The 15,169-nt window shown below is 56.6% G+C and overlaps 1 protein-coding gene across 1 annotated transcript in view; it reads left to right on the top strand.

The window, feature by feature from the left end:
• PTPRF (protein tyrosine phosphatase, receptor type F) overlaps positions 1–15,169 on the top strand; it is an 84,330-nt gene that overhangs the window by 3,400 nt on the left and 65,761 nt on the right. Inside the window, 2 exon segments of the mRNA XM_027537525.1 lie at positions 3,625–3,701; positions 10,767–10,902. Coding sequence (XP_027393326.1) covers positions 10,812–10,902 — 91 coding nt within the window. The 5' untranslated portion in view covers positions 3,625–3,701; positions 10,767–10,811.

Genomic DNA, 15,169 nt, shown 5'->3' with positions numbered 1-15,169 from the left:
GCACTCCAAGCAGGAAAAAAAAAAGTATGTCTAAACACCCAGAGGTCTTATCACTTGTGGTGTGTTCGGAGATAGAGCAAATCTAATGCCATGTTAAGTAACTATGACTTTACTCTGAGAATACAAAAGGGAAACACCAAATAATTAAAGCTTGAATGAAAGGGAGGGGTGTGTGGAATGTGCTGTGATCAGATTCATGTTTCCAGAAGAGGATTCTGTGGCTGTGGGAAGTAAATAGAAACAGGATACCCAGTGAGGAGAAGGGTGAAGGTAAGTCAGATGAGAGAGAATGGTGGTTTGGTAGCATGGAGCCATTTAGAAGGCACACGTTTATTAGGACAGGATGATTTATTGGATGTGGGAGTGAGGGAGAGGAAGGGGTCTAGGTTCCTTGGAGTGACTGGGTAGGGCTTTCACTGAGCCAGGGACTTGGGGATGAAAGGTGGATTTGGGGAGAGGCAGATAATAAGCTCATGGTTCGACCTGTTGGCCTTTGAGATGCTTGGAGCATTTGAGGGTGGGATGAGGGGGTCTTTTAGGAGGGAGATGTGTGTGAGAATCTGGAGCTTGGGGGAGAAGTCTGAGGAAGGATGGAGAGTTATATGAGAGCGTGTAGAGCTGTGCCCAAGAGAAGACAGCCTCACTGGTAAAAAGTGCAGACTCTAGTTTCAAACTGATGGGTTCAAAATCACTTAATAGCAGTGTGACCTTGAGCAAGTTGCTTAGCATCTCTGAATTTGTTTTCCCTTTTGTCAAAGTGGATATAGCAGAAGTCCATATCTTGTGCGGTGGTTCGAAGATTGAAGTTAATATGCAGAAAGTGCTTAGAATAGGGCCTGGCATCTAGTAAGTATTGCTGTCTCAGTGTTAGCAGTTCTTATTATAATAATCATCAAAGGGGGCGGTGCAAACCCAGCCCATCAGAATCACAGTGGGAAGGGCTTTTAAAACTCTTTGGGCATCTGCTCACCTAAAGTAGCTGCAATTCTGAGCTTTGGTTCGCAGGCTGGAGAGTGCCTAGCCCTCAGCCCTCAGCCCTCATGCCATCCCTGGGATCATGCGTGTTGCTCAGGTGTATCTGACGTTCAGGTGGGCTAGTGTGAGAAGACTAGAGGATGAAGCCCTGGGGAAGAGACGTTGGGAACGGGGGAAGGGGATTCTGAGAAGGGGCGGCCTCAGCGTGTTGGATCCCCTGTCTCCCCACCTGCCCTGGCCCTGGGCGTCAGATGAGGTGTCTGCCTCTGAGGTCCAGATGTACCCAGACTCTGTCCCCAGTGTTCAGATCTGTGAACAGTCATTTGGCTCCTTGGCAGTGTTTCAGCTACTTCCGGGAACTGTTCTGGTGCAGCTATGGGGGCTGCCTGGGAGCCGCTTGAGAGAAGTGTCCATGCTCCTCTAGACTTCAACTTGCTTCTGATCCTGCTGCCAGGCCGGCTTCCAGACTTGGCAAATGATAGAGAGCCCTGCCAGGGGCCAGCCCTGGCTTAGTGCCAAGGCCTGCTCACCTGATCCTGGTCACAAATGCCAATCTCGCTCCTGAGGCCTTTGTGGGTGCCAGCTGGTGATTCCTAACTTGGGTCCGGTACCAGCCAGGCCCTTTCTGAATAGCTCTCCCGTTGGTCTCCTGGGTGTGCCTGGCAGGCCTGGCTGATGCTGTGTCTGGGGTGGTTCTGGGAGCTCTGCAGGTGACCCTGACGGGTGATTCCGATCACTCTCTTAGGTTGTTTTGGGCACTGGTGGCTCCAGGTGCTGTTCTAGCTCTTCTGGAATCCTGTTTGTGCTTCAGGGTCTTTCCACGGGCAAGGTTCTCTGCCTGCTTTGTCTGTCCTCTGACCCACCTCCAGGCCATTAGGGGCACATCCCCCTCTATCCAGGTGTGGCTCCTGCTCAGCTTAGGTCCAAGCACCAGGCCCAGGGCTCCTGGTGTGGCCCTGGGCGTGGTCATAGTGCAGCTGGCTTGGGGGACCCTCCCCATTCTCTGCCTTGGACTCTGCCCCAGGGTCCCTGAGCAACGGTGGAGCTGACAGCTTCACACCTGGCCCTGTGAGGCCCCAGTGAGCGTCCCCAGACAAATGGGCCTTTGAGTTTGGGACATGGAAGCTGGTTTGTCTGGCCAGACCCACCTGGCAGCCTGTGTGCTGGGAGCAGGGGCCACAGGGAGCTTTATGGAGAAGCCGGTGGGCTGGGGGCAGGAAGCGTGTGACCATCCCGAGGCCCAGGGCTTTGGGCTCTTGGGGGAGGGGGCAATGGAGGTAGGAGAGGATGTGAGCTTCAGGGTCAGCATGAATGGTCCTGGGCTGGCTAGGCCTGTCCTGGTCAGTCAGGATGGGGCTCTGGCCTGAGGATGTCCCCTGTGTTGCAGAGGTGGTCAGTCTCAAGTGAGGCTGATTCCCAGGTGCCAGGTGTGGGGGGTTGGCCTTGGGGGCTCCCTGACCCAGTCCTATGGATCTGTTTGGGGAGGAGCCAGGGTGGAACTGCTGTGTTGGGCAGGATCCCTGTGTGCGTGGCAGCGTGAGACCAAGGAGAAACCCGTGCAAGGTGCAGCCCGAGTGGAGCGGGCAGCAGGGAGATGGTTGCTGAGCAGTGGGGAGGGGGCTGTGAGAGCTGTGGGCAGGTCAGACCCTTCCCCCACCCAGGAGGGGACCCACTCCAGGTCGGGGCTCAATAATGGTTCCAGAAGGACGGGGCCGGGCCCTGTCACTGTGTGTGTGCCAGTGGAAGAGGCATCCAGGGGCACACCTTCATTTTAGAAATTATAGAGCAGCACAGAGTCAAAAATAAACATTGCTTCTGAAGCTTCTTTGAAGGCTCCATGCATGCTGGCGCGGTTCTCCCCAGGTTGGGCTGTTTTCCGTGAACTCATTCATGTGTCCATCTGCCCAGTTAGCATATATTGACAGAGCACCTACTATGCGCTGGCTTTCTGCTGGGAGCTGGGGACCTGGAGCTGAGCCGGCACGCACCAAGCTTATTATGGTTGTGACTCAGCGGCCACTCAGCAATTGTGTAAATAAATAAATCATCACATCTGTGGTCAGTGCTCCGAGGCAAGGTCCAAGTGTGTAGCCTGGGACATCCTGGAAGGCCTCCCTGAGAAAGTGCCCTTGGCTCTGAGAACCGAAGGGTCACTGGCTAGAACAGGTGGGGAGTGCAGTCCTGGCAGTGCAGCAGGGCCCAGGCAAGGCTGAGAGACTGTAAGAGTATGGCACATGTGAGGATCAGAAGAGGAAATTGTCAGGCTGGCTGGCTGGCAAGGGAGCACGGCCAGGTGGGGCTGCAGAGGTGGGTGGGCAGAATTGCTGTGCTGGAAGGTCACGCTAAGGAGCTTGGACACAAGATTTTCTCCCGAGGTCAGGGGCTTGCTCTGTGTTGTTCACGGCTCTATACAGGGTGCCTGGCAGAAAGGCTGGCGCATAGTAGGGGCTCAGGAGCCTGGAAGGAGTGAGTGAATTAAGCGAAGAGATGGGCATTTTTACTAAATGGAGATCGTCCTGCTTGAACAGTCCCATAACCTGCTTTTTCCGCCCCTGCATAAACAGCACATTTTGAATGTCTTTCTGTGTCAGTACATGTTCTGCTGCGGTGCTGTTCTTAACGTTTCCTCGTCCTTTTCCCTCTTTCCAGGAAGGAGCGGAGGCCCCGGTGCCCTGCCCTCGGTGCTGGTTGTCCAAGAGTGACTGGCGTGAGCAAGCCAAAACCTGGTGAGTGTCCAGCCAGGTAGGGGTGCGGAGGACCAGGCTGGGCAGTTCAGATTTAGACTCAGACTGGTGGAGAGCCGTGCAAGGATTGTCGCCAGGGGACATGGTGATGCAGGGTGCGTGTGGCAGAGAGGTAATGGAGGCCTGGACAAGGAAGGCAGTGGTGGAGGTGGAGAGGAGGGATTCGAGTGCTATTTAGGGAGGCCGAGTAGACAGGACATGGTGAAGGGTTGAATGTGGGGCAGGAGGCGGGGGGTGGCGGGGGGAGGTGTCGCGGATGGCTCTCGAGTCTCTGGCTGGAGTGGGTGGTGGAGGTGGCTGGGGAATGATATACAGCTTGTCAGCTGCTGTAGGTGTGAAATAGGCTTCAGGATAACATTGCAGGACTTCCACCAGGATGTCTGTGCTTCCCATTCACCATGTTTCTCTAGAAAAGACTGTTCCTGTTGACTGTACGTTGTGGAAGAAAGAGCAGGATCCTCACAAGATCTGGGGCCCATTCTTCCACGTCTCTTTGAAATCGACTTCTATCTGCTAGAAGCCCAGAGTGTAGTTGCAGGGGATGAAGTTGGAGGGTTTGGTTGCAGTTGAAGTGTGTTAGGCCTTGGATGTCAGACTAAAGACTCTCCTGAGCGCGATATGAAGGCACTGAAAGTTCTTACTCAGAGAACCTGCATCCGCACATTCATCCGCCTGTTCTCCCATTCATTTGTTCATTCATGAAACGTTATCTGCATGTCTACTGTGGGCTAAAAGCAGCAGGCAAAGCTGAGGGCCTTGATCGGATATGCATTTCTGTAAACTGAAGGGAGCGTTGGTTTGTGTGCAGGCGGGGCTGGAAGGGAGTGACCAGAGGCAGGAAGCCCACTGAAGACATGGGTGCTGATGAGATCTTCCTAACGTGGTGGTTGTTGGGGTAGAGGCAGGATGCATTCAAACGTATTGACCAGCTGCACAGGTGGGATGAGGAAAAGGGAGAATTTGAGGAGGCCCAGCTGGCTTGGGTGACTGGTCATGGTGGTGCTCGTCGCTGAAGTAGGGACCTGGAGGAGGGGTTGGGGAGGATGGGTTCTGGTTGAGTCTGAGTCCTCTGCAAGTGCCCTGAAGGCAGAGCCCATGACTGTCTTGTTCATCACCCTGCCTTCTGGCTCAGGGCCCCATATACCCCCCTGGACAGTTCTGCATGATGGCCAGTGAAGAGGTCTGTGGAAGAGATGGGTTTGGCCTAGGGAGGGGAGGAAATGAGCATGTATCGGGCATCTGCTGGGGGCCAGGCCCTGTGTGTGGTGAGGTGGGCTTTGGGCGTCTGTAGAAGATGCCAGGGCAAGGCCATGTCACTGGTCGGAAAGGTCAGATGGGGAGGAGGGGTATGGGGATACCCATCACCTGTCCATCCACCCGTTATGGGTCTGACCTTCCTGGGAGCCCAGTCTCAACAGAAAAGGGGCCTGAACATGGAGCCCCTCTGTCCTCTGGGGAGGCCACTTGCTGATGGCATATGTGAGGGGTAGGACTAAGGTGTGCTATGTGGCTGGGCTTCTGGAAGCAAGACTGACTGGGAGGGGGTGGGCAAGAGGCCTTGAGATCTAGAGGCCTAGGTTCAGCTAATGTAAGAGTCAAGCATACCTGGGGTCTTGGGGTCCAGGGTACTCATAGGGACTGGGTTCTGGGGCAGGGGCCAGGGCAGGATCTAGGGGACATCAGGGAACGATCTTGCTGTCCATATTCAGCTCAGTTCAGTTCAGTCGCTCAGTCGTGTCCGATTCTTTGCAACCCCATGAATTGCAGCATGCCAGGCCTCCCTGTCCATCACCAACTCCCGGAGTTCACTCAGTCTCATATCCATCGAGTCAGTGATGCCATCCAGCCATCTCATCCTCTGTCGTCCCCTTCTCCTCCTGCCCCCCATCCCTCCCAGCATCAGAGTCTTTTCCAATGAGTCAACTCTTCGCATGAGGTGTTTCTCAACCTCAGGACTGTTGACATTTTGGACCAGATAATCCTTAATTTTGGGGGGCTGACCCGTTAACTGTAGGATGTCCAGCAGCATCCCTCGTTTCTTCCTACTATGCCAGTAGCACTTACCCTCCCCCATCAGACAATCACAACTGTCTCTAGACATTGCCTGATGTCCCATCGTGGGGCGAGATCACCCTGGATTGAGAAGCACTGGTCTGTGCCACTTTTTGCTGCCTTCTTTGTGCTGTACAAATCTGGAAAACTGAGGAGGGCCACTCAGGGAAGATTCGCACTGATCGGCCACTGGAGCTGAGTTCTGGTGGGTGAGTAGTGGCTGGGCCAGGAGAAGGCCTTTTTTCCAGTGGAGAGAAAAATGAGTGCAGAGGCCTGGAGGCACCACGTTGGTGAACATTAACCCAGGGGAGCCTCCACTCCCCAGAGGAAGGAGGCCAGAGGGCTGGTGGCCTAGGAGTTATAGCTGTAGGAAGGTGCCTCTGCTGGCCCCTTGGTCTCCTGCCCCCAGAGCTAAGCCTCTGCTGGAGCTCGTGCCTCCCCCAGCGACTCTGGGACAGTCTTCCTAGGATCCCCGTCCGCTCACACAGGAACCTGAATTGCTGAGGGCTGCCAGGGGGTCAGGGTCCCAGCTTCCTGGGTAGGGGGGGCTGATTCTGGCTGTGCCCTAGACCCTGACCAACTAGCTGGAGGAGCAAAGGCGGCCTGCTGCTGGCCACCTCCTTTCTCGGGGCCGAGGTCACGGCACGGCTGAGACTGATTTATTCCGGTCTTAATCTGGTGGTTGGTTTGGTGAGAGTTGGAAACACGTTGGTTTTCCCTTCCCAAGTGTAACAAGGCCTGTTTCCGCCTCCGCGGCCGCTGCTGCAGTGCCACGCGGTGAAGTGTCCGGGACGTGACAAAAGGGCTCGGTTAGCTGCCCGCCGGTGAGAAGATGAACAGCTCGCGGCGCTGCCCGCCCTCACATTCCTCTTGCCCAGGCGCTGGCCTCTCCCCTTGGCCGGCCGCTCCCTGGGGCCCTGCATACCCCTCTTTTTACTAACATCCATTCTGGGGCCCCAGGCCCCACTGGGAGCCAGGGTCCTGGCCCAGGGAGGAAGTGGGGAGGAAGCTGTAGGAACAGGTGGTATTTGGAGACTAATTAATATTTGTGAATAATAACACGTGCCCAAGGGAAACAAATCAATCTGTGTTTGCATATTCATGAGGAGGCCTCGGAATGATCCCAGCTGTTCTCCAGCCAGGGAAACACCCCCCACACACCATGGCTGGCGTCACATGGTTTCTCTGGGGCAGCCCCCATTGAGGCTGGCACGGGTGGATGGCTGCATGGAGGTGGCCTGGCCTCTGTTTACAGGCCTGTCCGAGATGTTTGTGTTTGAATCCTATGGCTTGGTGTGGTGCCTGTTCCTTTTTTTTCCTCACAGCAGTGATCCCCAGGCTCTTCAATTTCACAAACCAGTACAATTTCCAGAAGGACTTGGAGGCCAGACTTGGGGTTAGCCATTTTTATTTTGCCAAAGTAAGGACATTATTAAAAAATAACTGGTATCTGCTATCCCCCATCACTTCCTATAAGAAAGGACATTTTAACACCAAGGACAAAATTTCAGAATAAAGGACAGTTCTTCCCAAGAAAGGGCAGTTGGCAGCTTTATGCTGATGTAGTAAAGAAAAAGGATATATGAAAACCATCCTGAGTGTAGAAAAATGGCATCCAGTGATACTGTACAATAGCATTCAGTACGGAGTTGTTTTCCTACCCAAGTGTGTCAGTTGGTAGAACCGACGGTCCACAGTGCAATCCAGAGACGAGCCGAGTGTGCAAGTGCTCAGGCTGTGTTTTCATCTCGGCTGTTGAGAGTCCAGACTCACCCAGCCATGGGCAGAAGTGGACACTCTGCTCCTAACACCATCGCACTGAATTCAGAAGGTTCTCGGCCACCCCAGGCAGGAGGGTGTCAGCCCGCCTCCCTACTGCCCTCCTGCCGTCTCCTCCCAGGTGACCCTGAGCACCCTGGGGCTGGGGGCAGGGCCAGTGTCTAGACCCGGGGCCTGGGACTCTGATGGGACTTCAGCGTGGGGCCCTGAAGCTGGGAGCAGCCTGCACCGCCTGACACTGGGGTGGGCTTTGTGCCCAGAGTCGGGGCAGAGGCAGCTTGCTTGTACCCGGAGCCGATGAGGGAGAAGCCCTGGCCAGGACAGCTATGTGCTGGCCAGAGTAATTCCCTGAGAACGTGTCTGTATTTTGTGTCCCCGTGTTTCCCCATCACTCTGGGTGTCCCCATGTCCATGGAACTGCTGGGAGAAGCTGTCTAGGAGGGAACATCATCTTTTCAACCTCTTTACCTCTGTCTCCTCTTTCTGCATTTGAGCAGTGACCTTAGCACTCCAGACCCAGATACACAGGGCAAGCCAGGAGTCCCCAGGTCAGGGCCAGTTGTCTTTGTTTCAGTGGCAGTGGGCTTACCAGAGGCCCAGTTTCTCTGACACCCATGGCCAGAATCTCATCCAAGAGGATACCACACGATATCTGCTCTGGAATAACAACTCCACGATGGCTGTACTAGGCTTCTCTGGTGACTCAGCAGTAAAGAATCCACCTGCAATGCTGGAGACTCAGGTTCAATCCCTGCATCAGGAAGATCCCCTGGAGAAGGAAATGGCAACCCACTCCAGTATTCTAGCCCGGGAAATCCCACGGACAGAGGAACCTGGTAGGCTACAGTCCATGGGGTCAAAGAAGAATCAGACATGACCAAGTGACGCTGTGGCTGTACTGGGGACTGAACACCCCCTGATATTGATAACTGGTGTTATTTATCTGTGATAATGTACCTCGGTGATGTCCATCGGGCAGCTGCACACCCATGATGTCTGTCCACACTCACATGGCGTCTGGCCAGGATGGCTACACCTCCATGATGGCTCTGCCTGGGAGATGCACTGTTTGTGATTACTATGCCAAGGCAGCTACAGGGGATTATGGCTCAGTGGCCATTATACTGGGGAGTTACACTCCATGATGGTCGTGCTGTGCTGTTCCTCCACAGTGTCTCTCCCGTGTAGCTTCATCACCTCTACATCCATGCAGAGAGCTGTGTGTGTCTGCACTGGTGGTAGAGGGGGCAGGCTCACACCTGGACTGCTTGTACAATACCTGGGGGGGAAACCTCTATGAATACCGTATTGCTGCACCCCGTGATGTCTGTACTAGTCCCCTCTGCCTTTGTCCTTTGGTGCGACATGCCACTGATATGCATACCAAGGATGCAGGGTGGTTTTATCAAGGGCCCATACCCCCGTGACAGCCCGGCCCGGCAGCTCACCACCTGATGTCTGCTGGGAAGTTGAGTATCATTGGTCACGGTGCAGCATGACAGTGCCGTGGTGACCAGGCCCAGACAGACAGGGCCTTAGTGATGCGTGACCTCCATCCCAACTTGGCCATACAAGGCATCACGGTGGGGATGCCCTCTCTCCTGGTCTCAGCTACCTGAACTCTGATCATTCAGCAGAACCCCAGGTGTGGGGTAAATGGGGCTGGATGCCCACCAGGCTGCCTCAGTGTTCTTGCTTTTGCTGCTAAGCCCATTTCAGACTTCTGGTAAGATCTTGAGACAAGAGACAGCTCCCCCCTTCCCCTTTGTGGTCAGCCCCTGCCTCAGTTCACAGTCCTCCTGCTTTGTCCCAGCACCTTGGCTCACTTTCTGCCCTCTGCCCTTCTGAACTTTGTCGCGGTTGAGACTGGGGTCCAAGTTCCAGGGCAGAGCAGAGCCATCTTTGAGTCCTGTCTCTTCCTGTTACCAGCCCTGTCACCTCCTTGCAGATTCTCTCACCCTGTGGGTCAGCCGGGTCTGGTCCCCTCTCCCACCTGAGTCTGTAGGTACCACCGTGGAGCCCCGAGGTGTGTCCACCAGCACTCTGTGCCCTGTTGTGTCCCCAGGGCATTAATGAGGGACTTTGTACACCAGCCCCTGTCCCAGAGCAAGGTGTGAGTTGAGCTGGTGGGCACTGGAGCACATCTCCTGAAGCCCCCTGAACGGGAGCCGTGGGAGAGAGACCCTCAGGAGCTCGCCATCAGGGCCGGGGAGTGATAGCGGTGTGTCTGTACCGTCTAGTGTGACTATGCTGAGTGCTCCACGTGGGTGCCAGGTAGAGTGTGTGTGGAGGGGGAAGGAGCACACCCAACCGAGGAGCCCTGTAAACAAAGGCCTGGAGGCATTCAGACCATCCCGTATGGTCTTCCCCTGCCCAGGTTTCTGGCTCAGCCCGGAGGGCAGTTGTGAGTGAGTCACCATCTGAAGCTTGCCACCCCATCAGTTGATCTGCTCTGGGCCACTGGGGTAGGGCAGAGGAGGTGTGGGGTTGACTCTCAGGGTCCAGCACCCCCAGTCCTGGCCACTAGGGCCCCCCTGTGATTTCCCTGTAGAGAAGGTTGGTGCCATGGGAATTGGGTAGGATGAGGGTGGCCAGGCAGGGCGGCTGCAACTCGTCCAGAGCGCGTCCTGGCGAGTCCAGACGGGTTGCGGCTTTGGCTCCAAGCCTCTGATACCTGGATCCTGTCTGCCACTGCCAGGGCTGTGCTCTGAGGCCTGTGCCCAGCATGTGGGCTCTGCTGGGCAGAGGAGGGGCAACAGGAGGCCCCAGAACTCTGGAGTTCCTGGCCTCTGTGGGTCTGCTAACTGCTCTGGCTTGGTCTCCGTCTCCCCCTGTGTGTCCGTTGGACCCTGTTTCCCTGTCCCAGTCTCCTTACGGAGGCGTGTTGGAAACTCTAGGTCCGGAATGGAACATCCCTGTACATCCTCTGGTCTCAGAATCCCCTGCCCTCTACTCAGGTTCAGAGAATGACCTGAGGGCCTCTCGTACTCTCCCTGTGTATGACTCGTGGGTTATCCTTGGGGTCTCCAGGGAATTGATGAGGCGTCTGGGTTTGCACAGGATTTGGAAGTTCTGAATGGTCATTGCACACTCCAGGGTGGGGGTGTCTGTTGAACCAGGTGGTCTTGGTGGTGAGTGGGAGCCAGGAGGTGGCGGGTGGACAATGGGACATGGGTGGATACCAGCCAGTTAACTCTGCCCTTATCTCCATCACAGGTTGATTGTCCCAGGCTGTGGTTGGCCGCGGTGCTAGAGCCCCGGATGACCCCTGAGCCAGCCCCAGGGAGGACGATGGTGCCCCTTGTCCCTGCACTTGTGATGCTTGGTTTGGTGGCAGGTGCCCATGGCGACAGTAAGTCTGGCCCTCAAGGTGTGGGGCCTCCCAGATGGAAAGGATGCGTTCTTCCTAGTAGGACTCTGGGAGGGGGGATGGGACCACTCACCAGGAGAGACCGGATGGCTAATACACCTCCAGACCTTCTGTCCCAGAGAGGCCTCCCGCTTGGAGCACCCGCCTCCAAGGAGCACCCCAGCCCTGTACTTCCCGGGAGCACTCTGTGTAATACCCGCCTGTCTCTTAAGGTGCTGCAGGGTGAGGCGTGTGTGAGTGTGACCCTGTTTGTGGGCTGGAGGTGAGACATGCCCAGGATTTGTGTGGTCACAGATGATGTGCTCAGGCGTGTCTGTGTCCACTGCTGTGGACCTGTGCAGAAGGCACAGTGTGGGTTGCATCAAGGGATGGTGTGGGAATAGGGGGGCCGCATACAAGGAACGTGTGTGGGTGTGTGAATGGGACACCAGGTGTGTGCACAGGTCCAGGGAAAGGTGAGAAGGGAGCCACCACAGCCCTTCCCCTGGTCTAGGCCCTTGTAGACGCTGAGCCCTTCTTTCCCTTCCCCACTTCAAGGCAGTGGGGGCATCCCCTGCCCCAGCCCCTCAGCCCTTAGAATGAGGGAAGATTGCACTTGGCCACAGGAAGCTGGACTCCAGCGCCCCTCCTTGTGTGTTGGGGGAGGTGGGATTGTCCCCTGCCCACATCCAACTCGGAACTTTGGTCCCTTTCCTGCCGCCCTTCCCCCTGCCTGGCACTACAAGACTGGCCGCAGCCCGCCCCGTCACCATGGTTACCACTGCTTGGTTACTGGTGGGAGGCGGGGCACAGGGCAGATTTAGCCAATCTGCACACGGAGGGGGAGGGGCGAGGTCGGAGCCAAGGTCCCCGGGAAACGGGGCTGTTCCCATCCTGTCTGGAGCCCAGAGGTGGCCCAGGGCCAACCTGGGGGTCAGCCTGGGGGTCAGCAGTCCATAGGTTCCCTCAGCCCCCTCTCCCAAGTATCTGGGTGCAGAGCTCTCTCCTTGCCCCACCCAAGCCCTTTCTCCTAAGGGCTCATTAATTATTCAGGACCAGATCCTGGAGGGGGTGGGACTGGAGAGCTCCACCCTTTGTCCTCCAGGCTGAGCTGGGTGGGGCTTGTGGGGCAAGGGGGAGACAGGGTATTCCTCTTGGGGTGCGGGGCATGGGGTGATGAGAGCCTTAAGGTGCTGGTGATGAGAGGGCCAGGCTAGCAGGAGCAGGGCAGAGTAGGGGGTGCTGGAGAGAGCTGGAGCCTGCAGGAACAGCCCAGGGTAGAAGTCACTGGATGTGACTCTGAGATGGCAAGGAGGCCAAGGCTCATCAGAGTCAGCCCCTGGACACTGACTTGCTGGCCTTGCTCCCCCACCCTCGCTCTGGACACTCGTAGGGCCTTCAAATGGGAGCTTGAGAGCAGAGGGAGGACCACTCTGCGGGCTGTCAAAGACAGTACACCCGGGAGTGAAACTGCCTCCCCTCCTGCTCAGACCCAACATGCTGGAACCTGTGCCCACACCCTCATCCCCCCAGACCTGCCCATCTTTCTGTGTTCTCTCTCCTGTGAATGGCTTTCCCACCCACCCAGCCACCCAAGTGAGAAACCTGGGCCTCCTCCCACTCTCATACCCACATCTAATCCATCACCAAGTTCTGCTGTTTCTCCCTCCTGAACATCTTTGGAATGCATCCACCTCTCCCTCCACGGCCTCATCCAAGCCAGGCTCAGCGCTCTCTGGGGCCTTTGCAGGCCACAACCTCCTGGTGGCTTCCTGTCTCCAGTCTCTGTTCCATGGTGGGAGTCAGGGTGCAAAATGAAAACCTGATCACGTTGTCTTTCAGTTGAAAATCCCTTGCTCTCTGCTGCCTTTCGGTTGGAGCCTTGGGGTCCAGGCCCTGCATCTTTGAGCCTCTGCAGCCTCATCCTCCACCTGCCCCATCCTTCACCACACCCCCGCCGCGCTGACTTCTCAGTTGCTCCCGTGCTCTTCTGTGTCCTCTGATAGGAACCCTCTTCCCCATCTCCTTCGCCTGACGATTCCCACTCACCTGGAGCCATCACCTCCTCCAGGAGCCTTAGTCATGTGCTGCTCCCCTGGGCACATGTGACTCTGTGTCAAGTCTGCGAGTCCCAGGGGGTCAGACCGTTGTCCAGCTCAGGGCCTGGAGTTTGGTAGATGAGTAATTGAATTGGAAGGGTGGAGTCAGGCCTGAACCCCTAGTAGGAGCGGAGTGGAACAGAGCAGTCTAAGAACCTCCATGCTGGTCTCTTAAGGACCAGAGCCCAAAGTCTTGAAGTCAGGAACCAGCTGGAGATGCCGCAATAGGTGAGTTGGGTTCTGCTCACAGGCAGAGAGCGGAAGAGGGGCATGGGCTAGGGGCTGTGATGACCTGACCCCAGGAGGCAGGGTCTGCCTCACATTGCACAGACATTTGGATTTGTCCCCGCCCCCATACCCTTGGCCAGCCTTAGGTTGGGCCTGGGAGACTTCTAGCCAGGGCAAGCAGGCAGCATGGACAGAGCTGCTGCAAAAGGTAGGGCAGGCGCTCCAGAGAATTGACGACCGGAGCAGTGGAGCGCGGAGCGGACAAATGTGTTTCTATAGGCCTCTTAACGAGACAAATGAATGGGGGCCCTGGCCTCTGAGGAAGTGCAGGGAAGAGGGGCGGAGAGGCAGCTGCCAAGAGTTAGCCCAGAGGCCCTGAGTCAATGCTGAGTCAAGTCCAGCGGGGACCTGGACGTGGGGCTCGGGGGCTCCCCCAGCCAGGGCTTGTGTTTCTGAAGAGGGCAGCCTGTGGGGCCAGAGGTGGTCCTGAGCAGGAGGAGGTTTCTGCTGATCCGCTGTGTGCTTGTCAGGTGCTCAGTGGGAAGAATCCACAAAGGCCTGCGTCTGGAGCCTGCGGTGGGGTTACTACAGCGTGTGCTGTGCTGGGGGCGGTGTTGGCACCCCCAGAGGTAGTGACCTAAGCGTCGTGGGAGCGGGTAGGAGGCTTCCTGGAAAACCGGGGCCCTGAAGGGTGAGTGGGCATTTGCTAAAGGGGGGGTGTTGCCTAATGAGATGGGGGAACGGGCTTCTCCCTGGAGCCCACGAGAGGACCACCGTGAGGACCATCTCCCTTTTGTTCCCGGACAGCGTAGGGCAGACCAGTTACTTGAAATCATAGGAGCCCAGAGCAGGATGCGGAGAAGGCAATGGCGACCCAGTCCAGTACTCTTGCCTGGAAAATCCCATGGACGGGGGAGCCTGGTGGGCTGTGGTCCATGGGGTCGCTAAGAGTCCGACGCGACTGAGCGACTTCACTTTCACTTTTCACTTTCATGCATTGGAGAAGGAAATGGCAACCCGCTCCAGTGTTCTTGCCTGGAGAATCCCAGGGACGGGGGAGCCTGGTGGGCTGCCGTCTATGGGGTCGCACAGAGTTGGACACGACTGAAGCGACTTAGCAGCAGCAGCAGCAGAGCAGGATGCCTAAAGGCTAGAAGTATGGGTGGGTGGGTAAAGTCCTACTAAGTAACTGGGGATGTATCTGTCATCACAGCCCCGACCCGGTCTATGGAGCTGGAATGTGGTGGGCAGCGTGCTGCACGTGGTTCAGCGGTGCCTTCCCCACCCCACCCCCGCCATCCTTGGGGAGGCCAGACCTGGTGGCCTGTCTAGACTCTGCCCTCCGTGGAACTTCCGGCAGCTTGCTTTCCCTCTCAGGGACTGTTTTCCTATTGCACAATGAGGATAGTCACTTCTACCTGGAAAGGTTAACTGAGGTCACATGTTGAAGGCACCTGACACTTCGTACGTGCTCCCTCCATCCCAGGCCATGACCTGGAGCTCCCTGTGTGTCCCCTGGGAGCCCAGGGTTGTCTCTGAGCGAATCTCCCTCCCGGGGATGCCAGAAGTGGTCACAGGAGCCAGCGTTAATGAGTCCCCAGCTCATTAGACTGTTCAGGGCCGGGGAAACCCGCCTCCTTGCCCTCCCTTACAGCCCCTGGCTGCTGCGTGTCTGTGTGCCTGTGTACAAGGGGCTGCAGGGAAGGTACAAAATAGCAGTTATCTCCCTAGGGAGTAGCCTCAGGCAGCTCGGTTTGGCTGGGCCCTGGGACTCATGGCCCCCCAGGGCAGCCCACTTGTTTCTTCTCCTAGGCCACTCCTTCCCACTTGGCATGGGCTCAGCCACCTAAGAGTGTCCAAGGCATATGCCCCTGGGAGTTGCTGCCCAAAGGCCTGTGCAGCCATGACTTCCATGTGGTCAGGGAGGGGTGGGTATGGAGGGG

This window comes from Bos indicus x Bos taurus, chromosome 3 (genome assembly GCF_003369695.1).
Source record: "Bos indicus x Bos taurus breed Angus x Brahman F1 hybrid chromosome 3, Bos_hybrid_MaternalHap_v2.0, whole genome shotgun sequence".
Taxonomy (NCBI): Eukaryota; Metazoa; Chordata; class Mammalia; order Artiodactyla; family Bovidae; genus Bos; species Bos indicus x Bos taurus.
Note: the sequence above shows the minus strand (reverse complement) of the source record. Positions and strands in the feature narration are given on the sequence as shown.